This window comes from Dreissena polymorpha, chromosome 3 (assembly GCF_020536995.1).
Source record: "Dreissena polymorpha isolate Duluth1 chromosome 3, UMN_Dpol_1.0, whole genome shotgun sequence".
Taxonomy (NCBI): Eukaryota; Metazoa; Mollusca; class Bivalvia; order Myida; family Dreissenidae; genus Dreissena; species Dreissena polymorpha.
This window is the reverse complement of record NC_068357.1, coordinates 50,314,554-50,334,558: the sequence shown is the minus strand read 5'-3', so window position 1 is coordinate 50,334,558 and position 20,005 is coordinate 50,314,554. Positions and strand designations below refer to the sequence as shown.

Genomic DNA, 20,005 nt, shown 5'->3' with positions numbered 1-20,005 from the left:
AAACGTAAACATATTCCGAAAACATGTACACGTTTTTAAGTCGAATAACAAAATTAATTATTTTGTGTCAAATGTGTTTACTTTTATTGTACAAAGTTAGTAGTTTGAAACACAGAAAGCAATCGTAACAGGACCGATCGTGTACTTTTAGAACACATGTAGTGTGTGCCTGTCCTTTCATCAGATTTGTTTGAACTTGTTAAATGCGTTCATTTATCTGAATATGTGAAGACTTGAGTTTAAACTAAATGAACCCTGCTCTGTGAAAAGTGGGTTAAATGCACGTGCGTAAAGTGTCGTTCCAGATAAGCCTGTGCATTCCGCACAGGCTAATCAGGGACAACACTTTCCGCTGTTATGTTAGTTTACAGAAAGTCTCTTTTTACCAAAATCCAGTTTAAGCGGAAAGTGTCGTCCCTAATAAGCCTGTGCGGACTGCACAGGCTAATCTAGAATGACATTTTTCGCACATTAATTAAACCCCCTTTCCACATAGCATACCTCAAATGCATTATTTTGAATACTCAAAATATCCTTAATCGGCTTTATTTGAACCTTTTTTCTGCCACTACGCTTAATATTTGGAAAACACTATCCCGACATCCTGTTTTTCAGGTCCGATCTCGGGCCGACGTAGAACTCTGATTTCGGTTCGATGTAAAAAGTTTTATAGCCGCGATGAGTAGCAAAGACTTTGAATCTCGGTATAATGTCGTTGAATGAACGCAGAATGTCGGTATCGTGCCGACATCGTTCCGTGTTGCAGGCCCAATGTCGGGCCAATGTAAAGTACAAATTTATTAATTTATGTCAACGCGACAATATTTTTTAAATATCGGGATAATAGCGATGAAACGACGAAAGAATGCCGGTGTATTGGTCGGGCCGACATCCCGTCGGGTTGAAGGTCCGATCTCGGACCGATATAAATAAAGTCATCGGGTCGATATGCGTCTGTATATCGAGACGGTATTAAATGCATGCTGGGTTTGTTTTTGATATCGCTGGTGGATTTCTACTATCCGATAATACATACTATACATAAATACTTTTTTAGTTGATGATATGTTTAAACAAAAGATTTTTGTTCTTGAAACTTATAAGCCAGTAGTAAGTTGCAGATATATTTTTGATCAGCAAAGCAGGAAAAACAGCTTGCAACATTATGCTCCTGAAGCAAATGTGAAACCATAATTATTTGTGTTACATTTACAGTCTCCACTAAACATGACCGGACCGTCAGACATGTCCTGTAAAATATTGTAATGTTCTGTCTGTCGGACCAATTTGAAGAACCAATTATCCGCCAAAATTTTTAGAATAAATTCACAGGGATAAATCCAAGATTGCCTAGTCGCTCAACAAGATAATTTAAATTCTCTCTGTGCTGGATATTGGTCAATAAACCTACTAAAACTGCTATTTTATCAGACTCAATGTCATCTCTTGAGTCCATAAAAAACAGAAATAGCAGATCTAGGCCTGATATTTTAGCTAGCATTTTGGAACTTCATCAACAGTGCCTAGATAAATCTTTAAAGGTCACATTAGTATGGTGTCCAGCACATGTCAACATCAGTGGGAATGAACAGGCCGACAGGGGGGCCAAAGAGGGCCTCTTGAGGGGGGCCGTAGATGTTGGCGAACCCCTGGCACCTTCTGAGATCTACTCCCTGACAAAGAAATTTGTTTTGGGCGAGTGGAATCTCCGGACCGACAATTTGTCTTACCGTCGACATACTTATACTAGACCTGCGAAAACCCTCAGGCCGCCTGACAGATACTCGGCAAGCATTGTGCTTGACAGAGCCGTCACGCGCCTGAGGATGGGAACCACCCTATTACCCGGTGGCGCAGGAAAGTATGTCCTCGGTATAGACCCTGCATGTCCTAGGTGCCAGGAACCTCTCACTGCGCCCCACATGCTGCTACACTGTCCTAACCATAAGGCGCAGAGGGACCACCTTGAAGCTGCATTGCACTCCCATGGACTAGTTTTTAACCTTACCAACGTGCTAGACCCCAAGGGAGCAGCTAGGGGCCCGGTCTTCTCTGCCCTCGCCAAATACTTACTAGATTGTCAAATAACTGACAAAATCTAGGTCATTGGGGGAGGGAGAGCAGCCAACACCCACCTAATTATACAGTCTTGTGACTGTTTTCTTTTAAAAATGTGTAATCTCTGCACAAACCTGATGTAATCAAATAATTGTGTTGGATTTGTGTCGCTTTTACACAACCTTTATTTTAGTTTTTAATGGTTTTATTGTTCTACCCCGCCCTTTCTAAATCAGGCCAATGGCATTGACCTGGTCTTCTTTATTTTAATACATTTTTTATGAGAGCATGACGTTAGTCCACCATTTACATTTTTCAGTTTTTTAATATAATCATATTTTATGGCATTTCTTACTACAAGAAAGGACGAGGCTGTCCAGTAACCTGGGATTGTTGGCTGCATTGCACCCCCTCCCTTCCTCTTTGACACCCCACCCTTTCCCCTTCAAACTCGAAGAACCATGTCGGACTGGAGTGCACGGTGCAGGGCCTTATACCATTATAAACACCTATTTAGCCCTATCTAGGACAAAGTATTGTCGACCTTGCTGAAAGTACTAATCTTGTACCTTGGAGCACATTAAGGATTATTATAACTGCTATCTTGTGTAGCAATTTCCTTATTTTTGTGAAAACTGCTATTTTATATAGCAAATTGCCTTAGTTTTATTATTATTGCATTAACTCATGTTAAAATTGCTACTTTTATAGCAAATATCCTAATTTTTTATATTAAATTGCTATTTTATATAGCAAATTGCCTCGGTTTTACTGTCTAATTGTCATTTTGGATACCATATAAGGTACTTTAGTATTATTTCCTACAATGTTATCATCAGTATACTAATAATATTGGATAGATTAGAGCTTTTTGGGTTTATCTTAACGTATCTAGGTAATATTTGGTCTTTTTACCATTTTACATTTTACCATTATCAATTTTCCTTCAATAGTATACAAACTATTTCTCATTTACCGTGCACTCCCTCTGGTCCAGGGGAAACAACCATTGTAGACTTCATCATCACAATTACCTCCCTTAGTACAACTGAGTGACACCACCCCTGCTGGCTCTTCTTTTCCCCCACCCACATCGGCCTACACTTCCATAAAATCTCTCCTTCTTTCAACCCTCCAGGGTGGCAACATGTATTTTAAATATATAAATGCATATAGTCCTGTACATATTGTAAATAATGTACATCTTGTACAAATTTAGCTGTCTTTGTCTTATTTTTAACTGTAAAGTACATTGTCTTACCCTTAATTTTTATGTGGCCCTATGAAGGTGACCGTTTGGAGACACGTAAGTTATTGCCCTTAACATATAAGGGTTTATTACTAAACCCACTTTTAAATATTGTTTTAATGCCACTCTGGGGGGATCTCTCTTTTCCATATCCCAATCCTCCTTAAGTTCCATACAGACAGGGTCTTATGTTGGAGCATTACGGCTATATTCCCTGTCTGCAAGTGTTCAACATTGAGCCACATACATAAACTTGTACTCATTAATTTTTTAACAACTCAATACTCAATTGCAATATTAATATATAATTGAGAGTTACACACTCTATGTGATATCATATATTGTCTTTTTTTTTTTTCCTTTCCTTCTCATATAATTGCATTTGCACATGCAACTTCACTCTACATTTGAGAGCTGTTAAATCAGGCTCTGGCATCCCTATTAATACATGTTCTTAGATATAAACATATCTCTCTTATGATTAGATCTTGTTGTTTGGCGTTTAGTTTAAACTTTAAACATACACATTAAAATGGTACTTGACTATGCATGTAAACATATTGTGGCAATGTTCAACCACTTTGTGATCTGGAAAACCCTCAAATATTATTATATTGTTACACAAACATATTACACATCTGTGTATTCCTTTTTTCTATAATTAATATATTAAAATAGTCCTATTTGGACTCAATTTTTTAAACCACAGATCACAAAGTCTAATGACTCCAACAAACCCATTGCAGTATATACTGAACAGTGGGTCTGGTAATGATGCTGCCACATACAACAGTATGTGTGTTTTCACCATCTTTACTTATAAAAATTGGGCTATACTTTCCCTCTCTCCTCCTTAAAAAACAATAAAAAGAATAACATACAATAACAACATCATATGAATGATATAAATTAATAATAAGTACAGTAACGTAACAAAAACATAGTAATCTAATACTAAAAAACAACTCCAACTTCTTTTGGATTAACTCATTCTTGTTCTTTCATTTATATTTTTGCATATAAACCATTATTGTTTACTTTTTCTTAAAAGTACAAAGTCAGCCGTGGGAAAATCTATTTTAAAACGGATTGACCTACTGGCAATCCTTAATAAGAAATTTCGGCCAATCAGCGCCATCGTTATATAAGCGCATCAACCAATTAAAACGCCGCTTTTTAACCGCGTTAGGCCTATTCACTGTATAGCACTGCGTCTTTTTAACGCTTCATATAAAGGTTATATATTTTTAAACCAATAGATTTTTATTAAGGCACCGCACCAACACTGCAAAGTTTTATATTTATACCAATGGTACAGCCCAGTAAAATCGGGCTGTCCATTTTATGGCCGTTTTCGGCTTTTTATGCAGAGTTCTATGTTAAGCAGTGTGCTCGGGCAATGGTTTTTAACCGAAGTCCCGAGGGTAAATAACCCCATTAGTCAGTCAGATTTCTCTATCATTTTTTTATTTCTGGTCTTCAGTTCCACCTTCGTGTTCATTGCTCGTTTACTTATTCATCTCCAAAAACAAGTAGCGCAAGAGATTAACAGCCATGAATTCCCCCAAGAGCCCTTTGTGAATACCGGTCCAAGACAATAAGATTAACAAACATATCTTTGCAATAAAACATAAAAAGAGGGTCATGGGCACTTAGGCTCCTCTCACCTAAAAACCAAAAGAATATTGACAATTCTGATATCGTGAACTCCAGAAGAATAAGAGTAGAATATAAAACATACATATTTAATTGTTAAGCATATTTAAATGACAGCCTTTTGATAATTGAAAATATTAATATTGCAGAATATTATTTTATGTACATATTAAACCCTTTGATTTATTTATGGAGAAGTACTCAGCCAGAAGCGGGTTTATCTCCTGGCAAAAATGTTGTCTATGCAAGGTTAAAAAGGTCACTTGTAAATAATTTATAGATCAAATGGAGATATTCCAACTAGAACTTTAAGTTGATTTCTTTTACAGCCTATGAAATACCACGCATATTCGATGGTCAAATAAGATTTGTACAAAACATTGCTTCATGTTTAAGTGGGTTTATACCTTTGTGAATTTTTGCATGAAATAAATAAATAATTTAATCTTGTCTATATTTATTGTTAAATCACAGAAATATAAGGAGAAGTGCCCCGCACCCTGGCGGCCATGCTTTTCGAGAAATCAGATTCATTTTCGAATCTCAGCGTCAACTTGAAACCATGGCGTCGAATTGCGAATGAAGTTGTTATTGTTCGGTAAATGAAAATCCAAGTTAACAAATTTAGGTCAAATTGAGTTGTTTTTTTTCATAGAATTGCTTACAATAAATCGAAAGGAAATGTATATGTCCAATCTCATGCCTAATATTTAATACTGGAAAGGTTGTTAGAGATTTGCATACTTTATATATCTGTAAAGTTTTTGTGTACCACCATTAAATTAACCTTCACAGAAACAAGGGCTATTGAATAATGCATAAAATAATGCATAAAATACTCAAATTCCAGTACCGATATTGGCGTTCTATGTTTACATCAGAAAAGACGCATATGTAAACATTAAACTCTGAATCATTTGCACTCACCAAGAGCTAACATTTTAAACAACACTAATGACCTTTATATTAATTTATTACATTCATAATGGTGCATTATGAACATCACATTGCAGACGATAATCATCAATAAATGAAATGAAAGTATTAAGAAGACAACATGTACATAAGTGTCTATTTACACGCACATTAATAAAATTTCCATGCCGAATTATTAAGAAATTCATACCAACATAAATCCGCATCGATGCTTCATATGTTTTAAGTACCAAATAACATGTATTTCCAATAAGTGATTACTTTCAGCTTTTTATACCATCATAAAATTTCTACCTTGGCGCGTGGTTTGAACTAAGGGTATAATTGCTGTATACAAATATTGCGAAGTATTTAATTTCAAATGATTTAAACCTGGTAATTGTCATTTCATTAAAATAAGAGATGTTTGTAAAACTTGTATGAACTCAGGCTCTGACTTGCTGTAAAGATTTCCCTGTATCATTGACCTTAGATATATGACTTTCAAAATAGCTAGAGGTCATTCCTGTCAAAATTAGTCAAAACTAACCCTCCTGCTCATTTATATGATTACTAGAATTCTCTATATAGTGGAAACCAATTTCATGATTCCAGTCTTATGACCTTAACACTTGACCTGATTACCTCAATTTTAAAAGAGCCTAAACAAATTTCAAGTTACAAAACCCTGTGCCTTTGACCTGATGACCTTATAACCAAAGGCTGTTGTCCCATAATATTGTAACAAATGAGTGTGATCTGAGGTCAAATCATGCTTAAGATATCTAACGGGAACAAGTTTACAGAGACAAGCCTTTGTGACATTGACCATGTTCTCCCAAGGGTTCCTACCAATTTGCAAGGTTGAAGGTCATTAAATATCACACTAAAAAGAAAGTACAAGATAGATAAACAGAAAAATGCAAAGCATTCTAATCTCGCAACTTTAATGGTGGAAAAATTATTCATAGGTTTTAATGAATTTTAATATCATATAAATACCAAGAGCCCAGTTAACAGGTAAAATCTTATGAACAACAAAGTAAAGCTGAAACAACAGCTCACTTCACTTAAATAAATGTCATCTTTATATATCTTCTTATGATTGCATTTTAAGTTTTTCTCAACCGTTTATATATAAAATTAAACCATGTTTATTGATGATCAGAGCCATTCCTTTCCCACATATTAAAATTCAGTCCTAAGCATTAGATTCTATCCGCAGTCGTTTATTGTTTGCGGCTTGTTTCTTCTTATTTGCTGCCTGTCCCCCATTTTCTTTGCTGTCCTCCGAACGGTTTGCGTGTTGTACGTATTTGGTTACCGTGGATACACCATCGACAAACTTGGTTTTGAACAGTACGTTGGCGTTATTGAACATCCCATCCTTGAGTGACACAACGATGAACTGAAAAACAAAATCAATACAAGGGCTGTTTGTAAAACATGCATGCCCCCCATATGGGCTGTCCGTTGTAGTGGCAGCCATTGTGTGAATACGATTTTTGTCACTGTGACCTTGACCTTTGACCTAGTGACCTGAAAATCAATAGGGGTCATCTGCGAGTCACAATCAATGTACCCATGAAGTGTCATGATCCTAGGAAAAAGCGTTCTTGAGTTATCATCTGAAAATCATTTTACTATTTCGGGTCACCGTGACCTTGACCTTGTGACCTCAAAATCAATAGGGGTCATCTGCAAGTCATGATCAATCTACCTATGAAGTTTCATGATCCTAGGCGTATGTGTTCTCGAGTTATCACCCGGAAACCATTTTACTATTTCGGGTCACCGTGACCTTGACCTTTGACCTAGTGACCTCAAAATCAATAGGGGTCATCTGCGAGTTATGATCAATCTACCCATGAAGTTTCATGATCCTAGGCGTATGCATTCTTGAGTTATCATCTGGAAACCATTTTACTATTTCGGGTCACCGTGACCTTGACCTTTGACCTAGTGACCTCAAAATCAATAGGGGTCATCTGCAAGTCATGATCAATCTACCCATGAAGTTTCATGATCCTAGGCGTATGCGTTCTTGAGTTATCATTCAAAAACCATTTTACTATTTCGGGTCACGGTGACCTTGACCTTTGACCTAGTGACCTCAAAATCAATAGGGGTCATCTGCGAGTCATGATCTATGTACCTATGAAGTTTCATTATCCTAGGCCCAAGCGTTCTTGAGTTATCTTCTGACAACCACCTGGTGGACGGACCAACAGACCAACAGACCGACCGACAGACCGACATGAGCAAAGCAATATACCCCCTCTTCTTCGAAGGGGGGCATAAAAATGTATTATTATGTTGAGCAGGATAATATTTGGTCAAGAACCAAAGACTTGTATCATAAAAGTTGTTTAACAATGCAGTCATTAACATATAATGCAACTGATACACAGTACATGTTTATGTTCATGAAATTCTACATAGATCTTTTACAGTTGATAGCAATTTTATCAGAAATGATGTTCAAATGAATTTATATGTGATCAATCATTGTCTGAGCTGTCTAATAAAATGCAAGTTTACATTATTCTAAAAATTCAAAATGCCAAACATGTTTCAAAAGAATAGCATTATTGGTTTAAAAATGAGCCATTCAGTGCAGTCATCAATGAAAGGGAGCCTCAATAATTTGTCATGCTCATGACTTATACCACAACACCTTTATGTCTGTTATGTTCAAGCACAAGGAATGTGGGCCACTCGAGATGAAGTGTCTTGCACATTCCAAATTTCAAGTTGAGGGCAAATTTAAAGTTAAAATTTAAGACCATACAAATTTTATTCGATGTTTAGGGTTTAGTTTCAATTTGATTCCTTGAGAAACATGGAGGCAGTTGGCTCCAGAGACTTAAAAGATTTTATGCCATCAAATGGACAAATCTACAGAGTAGTTTTCATAAAGACCCGAATAAGTACTGAAAATCTGTATGAATCTGTTATCATGTCTTTCCCACAGCAAATTACAACATAGTGCACTTTATTCATTTTATATTATTATCAAGTTTCTAAATTAACTATTTGTTTTGACATTTAAATAAAACCCAGCAAACAGCAAAGAATACCAGAAATCTTACTCCTGGCATGAAAGACGTAAATTCACCGCATTTAGTACTTAACAACAAGCTTGCGCTATAAAATCACCTGCGAGTGTTTGAAGTGGGAGCGGATCATCTGACCGATGTTCTGTGTATGTGAGATGTCTAGAGCAGCATCTATCTCATCGAGGATGTAGATCGGCGCAGGCTTGAACAGCAGCATGGCCAGGATCAGGGACAGAGCAATCAGGGACCTGAATAAAAACAAGATTAACTACATTCAGGGTTATCTCAGGCATTCGCCATATTAGCAAATGGCTAAAAATTGACCTATTAAGAAAATGTTATTTGCCCACAACTGTGTCTTCATAAAACCCATAAAATAGCCAAAATTATACACAATTCCCTCTAATAAGGCATCTTATGATAAAGATAATTGTGAGCAATTGGAAGCCCAGACATTGCCAATAAATATTTGAATGACAGGCATTTTACAGTTACAAAAACAAGAGCTGTCAGAGGACAGCGCGCTGGACTATTCGAGTGCTTGACAGTATAACATAAGCCATCATGGAGGGGGGAGGGGGGGGGTATAATGTGGGTGTGTGATCATTTATTAGATGATCTTTCAAAAATAAGAAAAAAAAAAAAAATTTATTTTTTTTTTTGGGGGGGGGGGGGGGGGGGGTCTGGGGTGGGCGTGGGGGATGGTTTGGGTGGAGTGCATTGTGGTATGTCAGATAAGTGTTGTTTTGTCAAAGTATGAATCAAATGTGATCATAAGTAAAGGAGTTATGGCAATGTAAGCAAAATTTATTCATTTGACCTTAAGAGTCAAGGTCATTCAAAGGTCAAGGTCAAATTAAACTTGCCAGGTACAGAACCATCATGATAGTAAGAAAGTATTTGAAGTTTGAAAGCAATAGCCTTGATACTTTAGAAGTTAAGTGGATGTAAACACAAAATTTAACAAAATATTCAAAGTTACTAAGACAAAAAAGGGTCATAATTCCATTAAAAAGCCAACCAGAGTTATGCACCTTGCCCTGTACAGTCCCCTTACAATAGCGAGTTTTCCAAGTCTGAAAGCAATAGCAATGATACTTCAGGAGTAAAATGGACCAAAACACAAAACTTAACCAAATGTTCAATTATCTAAGTATAAAAGGGGCCATAATTCTGTCAAAATGCTTGATACAGTTGTCTGCTCTTGTTTATAGATTGGGATCATGTTGGTAAATAAGTATGCAAAATATGAAAGCAATATGTCAAAGGACATAGGAAATATTTGGGGTAGTATGCAAACTTTAACATAGATTTATCAATAATATGCATATTCTAAGTATAAAAGGGGCCATAATTCTGTCAAAATGCTTGATACAGTGGTCTGCTCTTTTTTATAGATTGGGGTCAAGTTGGTAAAGAATAATGCAAAATACAAAAGCAATATGTCAAACGACATAGGAAATATTTGGGGTAGTACGCAAACTTTAACAAAGATTTATCAATAATATGCATATTCCAAGTATAAAAGGGGCCATAATTCTGTCAAAATGCTTGATACAGTGGTCTGCTCTTTTTTATAGATTGGGGTCAAGTTGGTAAAGAATTATGCAAAATACAAAAGCAATATGTCAAACGACATAGGAAATATTTGGGGTAGTACGCAAACTTTAACAAAGATTTATCAATAATATGCATATTCCAAGTATAAAAGGGGCCGTAATTCTGTCAAAATGCTTGATACAGTTGTCTGCTCTTGTTTGTAGATTGGGGTCATGTTGGTAAAGAAGTATGCAAAATATAAAAGCAATATGTCAAAGGACACAGGAAACATTTGCACGCTAACGCCGGGGTGAGTAGGATAGCTCCACTATATAGATTTCATATATAATAGTCGAGCTAAAAATTGGAACCCTCCCCTGTCCTAACAAACGTGAGTTAAGTTTGTGGTCATCATACCAGACAGGTGTGGTTTCCTCCTGGTACTTTGATTACCCCCCCCCCCCCTCCCAACACACAATCACGCACAGCAAAAAAACACACACACATTTATTAACACTGAGGGAAAGAAAAATGGATCTTTAATGAACAATCATTCCCAACTTTCTTGAGTAATTTAGTCTAAGAATGTACAATTGCATTGTAACACTTAACCTCATAAACCTCAAAATACACACAGCCACACAGGTGAGGAAAACTCCATTTATAATCCAGTTTTAAAGCACATCTGATCTTACCTCTGTCCTCCACTGAGTTCAGTCAGGGAGTCCTTCCAAACGTCCCCAAAGCCGACCTTAACCTCCAGCCCGTCAAGGACCGTCTTGCCCTCGGGCGGTGCCAGCTTGGCCTTTGCCCCGGGCAGCAGCGCCGAGTAGATACTGCCGAAATCCTGCAGCAAAAACACAGTGGCGTTGGTATACTCAGTGATAATAATTAACACTCAGAACAGTATAATCTTGTTTGGATCAAAAACTTATAACGCGTTTTTGAACTTAAGATATGCATTTTTGTAACGGGCGGCTGCCTATATATGACAATATGTTAGGAAACTATACATCCCTTACTTATAAGTTTAGTTTTAATGTATTTTATTTTAGCTCGATTTCATTGAAAGACTAAGGCTTATTTGAAATGCTCTCAAGTCCGTTTCTTGGGACTAGAACCAGTACTTGGTGGCTATGGGGAGATCTAAAGAACACTTCCACAGTGGGGATTGATTATATTAATGAACAAAACAAATAAAGCATTTGGTAAAAATAGAATAACGTATAGAAAGATAACCAGACGCACGATTTTCTCCAATTACTTAAATTTAAATATGACACAAAACATTCAGAGATATTTAGTGCTATCGCAAATTCTAACAGTGACAAAGTAGTTGATATTATATGACATTTTTCTAAATACTCTGCAACCAATATGAACGTCAATTATAAAACGCAGTCTTTAAACAGTAATTGAAATACGGAGTGACTAATAAGGTTATGATTATCAACGCTATTAAATGTTCCTTAGATATTTTTAAAATATGTGTTTTGCTAAAAAAAAAACAACTTTAAAAATTTAGAAAAAAAGTTAATTTTATGGCGTAGAATTTATTTTGGAAATTGATTTAAGGCAGTCATTACATGAAAACTGAGTATACTCCTTCTAAACATGCTGTTGCTTAGAATTATTTTAAAAGCCTTCTTTTCAATCATTAATAATGAGAATTAATTGAGCTTAGGCAATAATCACCAAGAGTTGGGAGAAAATGTCGATGAACAAGATCACATTTTGAAATCAGAGACAACCAGTGATGAAATAAAACCAAACATTTTACAACTTAAATGTGGCAAGCTGCAAGGGACCAAGTGCCGTGAAACTGACGACACAAGTTCCTCAGTACACTTATAATTTGTTAACACTAGTCTCTGAATATATTGTCAATACAAGTCTTTAATGAACACAAGTCCTTAAATATATTAACGACACAAGTCTCTAAATAATTTCAGTTTTCTTTAATATTCAAATGGTATAATAACTTCAGTTAAAATGATCAAGAACGTAATACAAGCAAAATAGCAATTTCAGTTAAAATACTCAAGATACTTTTAGCCTAAAATGCCCCTAGAACTCTGTATTTCGACTTTTTCTATTCGTCTTTTTATACCAAGTGTCGCGGAAGACAACCTGGAAATAAACTATAAGTGGATCGTAACCATATCGTAAGAACATGTCAATAGCCGTTAAATAGCCTGTCTACGGAGATGTAATTTACGGTCATTTCAGCAAGCTTATACATAAACGATCTGTTAATAGAAAAAGGCGGCAAAAATTTACTCGAGTTATGAATGGGTTATGAATGTTAATTGAGCTCACCTTTTGGAACGGAAAGCTTTACGCATTAGTACGTACTTTGATAATATTTTCTGAAACTTACACAAATTTAAGATTTTATGAAATTTGTCTTTAAATTGAACTGCGTAGTATTTTACAATAATAATTTTCTATAATAATAATTATAATAATTTTATACCACAATTTCATATGTATAATTGTACCTATTCTTTGAGGATAATTTCTTCACAATTTGATAATACAATTCTTGTTTTATGAACATAATTTACACCTGATCATAGTTTTCATTCAATCATTTATAATAATCATTTTAAAGATAATTTTTACACAATTTAATAATAGCAAATCTTGTTTTATGAATGTTTTTTAAAATTATAGTTTATACGATAACACTCGTGATCTATATTACAAATTTCTGTGTGATTTATTATTTGTTCTACTATCTATTTTACTTGTATTACATGACACAAGGCTTAATAGCCAAATTTTATGCAAGAAGTATTCATATCAAAGATGTATATCAATAATCATTGATTGATATAATGCATAACAAATTCTCTACTATTGCACATAAAAGATAGTGCAGTTGGGCAGATATGTACATAAGAATCCCAAGCAGGATTTTTTAACCCATATTTTTTACTCATCAAAGCGTGGTACAAAATTATATTCTTTTAGGTGTACCTTTAGATGTAAATTTTATGTTTTATATTTGTCCTTTAAAAAGTCCTTGGGTAGTCTGATTATTGATAAACTATTCACAGCTATCATTAAAATGTTGAAACGGGAAAGAACTATTTCAAGTTTTTAAAGCTATGTATTCACATTTGCCTGCATGCGTGGGAGGCAATGATAATAACCTTACACAAAAAAACTTGAACTGCAACATCTACACAAAGTAAGGGGAAATAAGCAGAACAATTATCTTAAACCTGTAAATAAATGAGTTGTTTCCCTTCCTAAGATCTTAAGTTCATAAGGGTATTTTTATAAACGAGGATAATAGTTTTTATCTCATTAAAGCAAAGATTGATTGATTGTCACACACAAATCTGGCTAGAAACATTATGAAATTCTCTTAGACTGAAACCTAAAAACATTTTAAATCTATGTTAAACCTATATAAATACTTATCAATTCACATGCCCTTTTATCTTGGAAAGTCGTTTCATAGATAAAATTGTTGAAGGCAGAAATTGGCAATTGAAACTGGTTCACCTTGAGCAATTTTAAGAGAAAAACTTAATTGTAAATAATATTTAGTTAATTATCATGTTTAGTTTAGTTAAATGATTACTGTTTGTAGATGAGTGCCATGCTTTTTGATTTCCAAAATATAGAAAAGAAAGGCATGTATATTTTTTTTCATGGAACAATGGTGAACACTGTATCCTTATAGCTCCCCCTAAGCACTATGTTTCGTACTCAGGGATCATATTTTTTTCGGTTTTGTCGGTCCTAGACCGATTGGGGTCATGAAAGACCGATTGAAATCCCAAACAGTCGGTCCGATTCTGTTTGCTATTAAAATTCCCATGTCATGAAATCGATTACACAGTGTACATGCTAACACACCCTAATGACATTCTTATCTCGATTAGGTGTGATAAACCATTCGCTGCAGTCTCTAAACCGGTCAGGACCGGTTTATTGCACATCAGACCAAGAATCAAAAACTTGTGAACAGCCGATTAAAGACGCATCCGAAAAGACGCGTCTGAATGCACGCGCTTTAACTAAAGAAAACATATAAGCTCAGTTGAATTATCCGAAGGGATATTAAAAAATTATAACTCTCTGATTATACTCCTTTAATTGACGTTTCGGCATAATGCCTTTATCAAAACATTGGAAATTATATGTTAACTACATTTTTACGTCTTTTGACTGCACAATTTAAATAACAAAGAAAAATTTTTTAAACGTCAAATGACGTTGTACATGATGACGTCATAAATGGCGTTATATAAAATGGCGCCAAAAAAATGTAAAAATTCGCCAAAAACAAATTTTTTAAATAAAATTCATTTTAATTATTAAATACTTACCTGTTATCGTATGCTTATACTTTCCAAGGGGAAATAACTCATCCGGAATTTTAACTGGGAATCCGCCACCTCAATACCGTAATACAGGCCAGGTTAAACATAGTGCAATGCAACCTAGCCAAAAATCGGTAACCAACCCTCAATATTCTTTCAATATATATACAAAAATATTAATCGAATAGCGGGGAGGGAGGTGGGACTTACCGATAACAGGTAAGTATTTAATAATTAAAATGAATTTTATTTAAAAAATTTGTTTAAATGTCATAAATACTGACCTGTTATCGTATGCTGATTTTGCAGCTGCGGTGGGAAGGTTCGTATATATTTTCCCAACACAGTAGAACCCATAAACAGGGTTATCAGCTAATGATATCAAGTAATCTTCGTTAAAACGGTATTAATTATGACTTCTCGGACAGAGTAATATGTCTATGTCGTAAAGAAGACACTACCGTTAGTGAAACCACAACAAGCCCAAACGTAACAAATTGTATTGTTGGCACTTCAGAAAACGAAGATAAAAAGATGACAAGGTGGTCGGATTCCTCCAGTAAACAGCTTAGAGCACGTCAAAAAGTGGGGTGTGATTAATATATGCCCACAAAACAGACAGAGCTCTTAATTCATGCGGTCAGATCCTAAAAAGGAATGAATCCTTAGATAGGATAAGATTAACTTTCCTTAGTCGAGGTCTAACCCCGAGAAATAGAAGCCGCAGACACATCTCCCCCCCCTTTTTTGGGGAAATGAAGAGTGTCTTTGAGAACCTCGAATGGACTTCTGACTAACACTGCTGAGATAGAACTTCAAAGCCCTGATTGCCCAAAGAAGTTTATCCTCATCTTCATGACTACCAGTTTAAGAAAACTTGGAAACTTGAAGGTAGAAGCCATATAGAGGACTTGATATTAAGCAAGGAATCCTGGCTGACACAACAAAGTGAAAATGACAATAGATCCAACTGGAATTGGTCGTATTCAACAGAAAAAGCATGAATTTCACTTCTCCGTATGGTAAAAGCCATAATAACAAGGAAAACCGTCTTAAAATTATATTGGAACTGTTAATAAGCCTGATGAAAAAGGTTCATAGGGAGCTCATTAAGCATCCCAACATGTTACACAAGTCAAAACCGCTTAAGAAGGTAAAGGAACGAAAAACATAGTGTTGACGTTCCATAGTTTGGATCAGTTCCAAAATAGGTAAGACAGCACAGAGTTGCGATGACTTACACAAAACAAGGTATACGAAAGCATAATCTCTATCCTTTGATGAAGAAAAGAACAAATTTCTTATCATCAAGAAAAAGATGAGAAAAACCTCTATGTATCTATAATCTAGCAGAGTGATTAAGGTAATAACTTAACTATGCTCTCAATTACCCAGTAAAAAATGAATTTCCATAGAACCTTTATACAGTTCTGATGGAATTATTCTTGCACAAGTAACAAGGATTGAAACTCTAACAGAAAAACGTTCTTCTGTAGAGATAACTAAAAGTTATTAATGGCCAGACATGAAGTGGCACATGTTTGGATCAGTAAAAATATGTCTCAGTGAGATATGATATTTGACCTGTGAAGAAGTTTCCTGAAAATAATTGTACAGGAGACTTAAAAGGTCGTAGAACCATAATCCCATGGTTCATTAAGTATATTACATGAAATTATGGCAAAAACTCAGTTATTGCAAAAACTCACCAAGAAGGCAAGATATTCCAGTTTATGTCAATGGACGAATGTATAACAATCGCACACCCTGCTGGATCGATTTCTGTGAACTGCATTGTTGACGTTGTTCAGCATACCGGTATACACTGCGATATACGATCGCATAACGCTAATAACTAGCGTTTGATGATAAACAACATTCTTTGATATTCTATGTACACCATGCAACTCGTCTGCAACTTCACTGCCGCGCATGCGCAATTACATTATTGAACCCAACGGAAAAATAATTCGAAAGAAAGAACTGCAAGACAAAACGCCCAACAGGGCGTTGAGACGAACTGGTATGAGAACGACGATAGAGAAAATTTGTTGTTCTTGCAAAGAACGAATAAGTTCCTGATTTCCAGTTACAAGGAGTGATAATATGATCACCTCCGTGTCTGTAAGTAAACCACGACCGATGTGTGATAGTTGAAACCATCACAAAGGAATCGTGAAAATGTGTTGTAAATGAAAAACAGCTAAAAAGAATTTTCGCTTTTCAAGATGTAGATGTGCAGGTGATATTCGTTAGGATACCACATAATTGAGAAAATCAAGATACGTTGTTCTATGTGATCGTCCATAACCTTATCTGCTCACATCTGTATAAGATGTAAGGAAGGTTGTGGTAGAATAAACTATATTCTTGCCAAGATAATCTTCTAGTCTAGACACCACTGAATAGTGGTAAATAATGACAAAAAGATGGAAATCTGTGTCATTAAATAATCCAGAGATTAATACAATTATCTTAAAAATCAAGCTGAAACGGACGTAAGAAAAGACGTCTCAGCAGAAGGACCGGTGACCGGACCGGTAAATACCGACCGGTGACCGGAACCATTTGTCAAGGATGGGTGGGCAAAGAAACCACGGCAAGCCGAACTTTCCCACTCCAAACACACTTGAAAATTGGTAGAATAGGACAGTGTTTAACACTTATAAGTTTATGACCTATCTACAGAATATAGCCTCTTCTTGAACCAATAACAGGCCCCTTTAAAATCATGGATAATACAGGTCGCGAAGTCATCGATTTGCGAAGTACGGAAATATGATTGATAGTGGTACCTCCGCAATCGGAGGTGTGATGGCAGAAAAAGGTGAAAACCCTAGGGGTAACCTTAAGCGGGTCCACGCTTGCCGGTAGAATGCATGGAAGTCTTAAATTCTGACTTGATTAATCCATTTACTTCAAGACTTCTAACCGGGACGAATTCCGAAAGGAATACGACCAGTTATAGGAAGACGGCCTGTTATGGCCAGAAGTGTAATAGAAGAATAACTTTAAGATGAGGTCCCTCCAGATCCTAGGATCTAAGATCTGAGTTCAATAGGTCCTAAGCCATCTACAAGACTGTAGCCGCTATGCGGTCAATCTGATAGGCAATCCTATGTATCAGAACTCTTGTTGATTCCAGTAGCTTGAAAATATGAACTGCCGTAGGAGCAATAGAAAAGCAGAAGTCGATACAAATGTCGTCTTGCTAATCCTGCTAGCGTCATTAATGTGTCCCAACTGTTCCGTGACACTGACTGCAAAGTCTGTAGCCGACAGGTAAAGGCGGTTAAAACAATTCATCCTTCGGGTCTCGAACATAAATTAATAGAGGTCAAATAGTAATGTTCGACCTCAATGCTAGTCTCCGAGCCCACTTCAGCCGATCTATCTGCAAGACCAGTAGTCTGCATGTAGCCGGTTGAGATAAAAGTACAAATAACAGATATAGCATGATTTGGTAACCGTCGCCAGTAGAACATCAGTATTGAAAAACACAAAAAGTCATGTAGATTGTTGAATCCATAAAATATAGTATTCAATACAATCATAGCCAGGGGTATACAACTATGTAATGTAGACGATACCTGTGATACTAAAAATTGACCGATGAAAACACAGTGGAATACCGGTAATTGGTAAGTGGTGACCGAACCGGACCGGTCAATGACCGGTAACTGTAGCCCGGTGAACGGACCAGTCATAATATGACCGGTGACGTTACCAGTTAAAGACCGAAAAATGGTGGAATCCATATGGTCTGTTATCAATGTCAAGCACTGCTCGGAAAAGAAGATCATGCCAAAAAAAAAAAAATCCAATCCGATGGCGATGAGACATCACTTATTCTGACCGGTGATCAGTGATCGGTGATATGACCGATGAATGGTGACCGATGTCCGGTGATCGGGACCGGTATAATATAACTGCATCAGAATGGAAATATCTGGTGCAGAAGAATGACCATCCACGAAGTCATCTGATAATGTTAACCGGAAAAACAACGGTAGATTATCAGTATTAATAGGCATAAGTGTCCTTGTAGTCGTAGTGGAGAAAAGAACAGTTTATCCCGAAGCCTGAATGTTAAACGAACTAGTGTTCGTATACAACTACGGCTCGGTGACTGCAACATGTGTGGATGCCATAAGAATAACCATCACACGTGGAATGGAGACATGATATACCTAAAGGAATAAAATGGAGAACATCGATATGACCAGTAGGTTCATTAACGCCTACGTGAGAAGTGGCGACATCCATATAACTTCGATGCCGAAATATTGTTCGGCTACGCTGGAAATATTGTCTTCTACAATATTGTCTCCGTGAGCATTGACATGATCGCTTACGAGCGTATCAACGCCGAGAACTGCTCAATGAAGGAGAGGTATGTTCGATAACTATCCAGTGGTGCTCAATGCAGTCCGCTGATGTCTACGTGAAGGTTGACGACGTCCTCGTTTCCTGCGATGTCGAGATCTGGATCGGCCGAGATGTGGATCGGCTGCGATGAGACCGAGATCTTCTAGAATAACGTCTCCGTGAGTGACGACGTGATCGCTTACGAGAGCCGCGACGATGAGAACTGCTCGACGAAGAAGAGCGTGTCCGATGTCTAATCCTTGATGAAGACGATGTATTCAACGAAGAATAGGAGAATAATTCAATGAAAAGACCGAGTTCTTCTTCTTGACCGGTGACTGGTGTTATCGGTGGCAGGCCTAACTGATGACTGTTGACCGGTGACCGGAGCGGTGATCAATGACCGGACCGGTGACCGGACCGGACCGTTGACCGGACCGGACCGTTGACATAACCGGACCGGTGACATGACCGGTGACCGGACCGGTGACATGACCGGTGATCAATGACCGGACCGGTGACATGACCGGTGACATGACCGGTGACCAGACCGGACCGGTGATCAATGACCGGACCAGCACCGGTGACATGACCGGTGACCGGACCGGTGATCAATGACTGGACTGGTGACCGGACCGGACCGGACCGGTGACATGACCGGTGACCGGTGACATGACCGGTGATCAATGACCGGACCGGTGACCGGACCGGCCGGTCAGACGTCGATCAATGGTCCGTGATCAACGTCCCCGGTGACGTACCGGTCATATCATGACCAGTGTTGTCACCGGATAATGACCGTATGGCCGATGCCAAATGGT

General features: G+C 37.0%; 2 protein-coding genes across 4 annotated transcripts in view; both read right to left on the bottom strand.

Moving 5' to 3' along the window:
• LOC127874089 (zinc finger SWIM domain-containing protein 6-like) overlaps positions 1 to 20,005 on the bottom strand; it is a 358,176-nt gene that overhangs the window by 206,925 nt on the left and 131,246 nt on the right. The window contains exon 17 of one of the 3 annotated variants that reach the window (XR_008046623.1): positions 7,838 to 7,982. The gene's annotated coding sequence lies outside the window, so the exon portion shown is untranslated. Of the gene's footprint in view, positions 1 to 7,292; positions 7,983 to 20,005 lie in introns of those variants that run through there. The other 2 variants (XR_008046621.1, XR_008046622.1) reach the window with 2 other exon arrangements.
• Positions 5,919 to 20,005, bottom strand: part of LOC127874088 (structural maintenance of chromosomes protein 2-like) — a 56,297-nt gene continuing 42,210 nt past the window's right edge. Inside the window, exons 22-24 of the mRNA XM_052418207.1 lie at positions 11,172 to 11,323; positions 9,038 to 9,185; positions 5,919 to 7,286 (exon numbers count right to left, since the gene is read on the bottom strand). Of these exons, the coding sequence (XP_052274167.1) occupies positions 7,080 to 7,286; positions 9,038 to 9,185; positions 11,172 to 11,323 (507 nt within the window). The 3' untranslated portion in view covers positions 5,919 to 7,079. The remainder of the gene's footprint in view (positions 7,287 to 9,037; positions 9,186 to 11,171; positions 11,324 to 20,005) is intronic.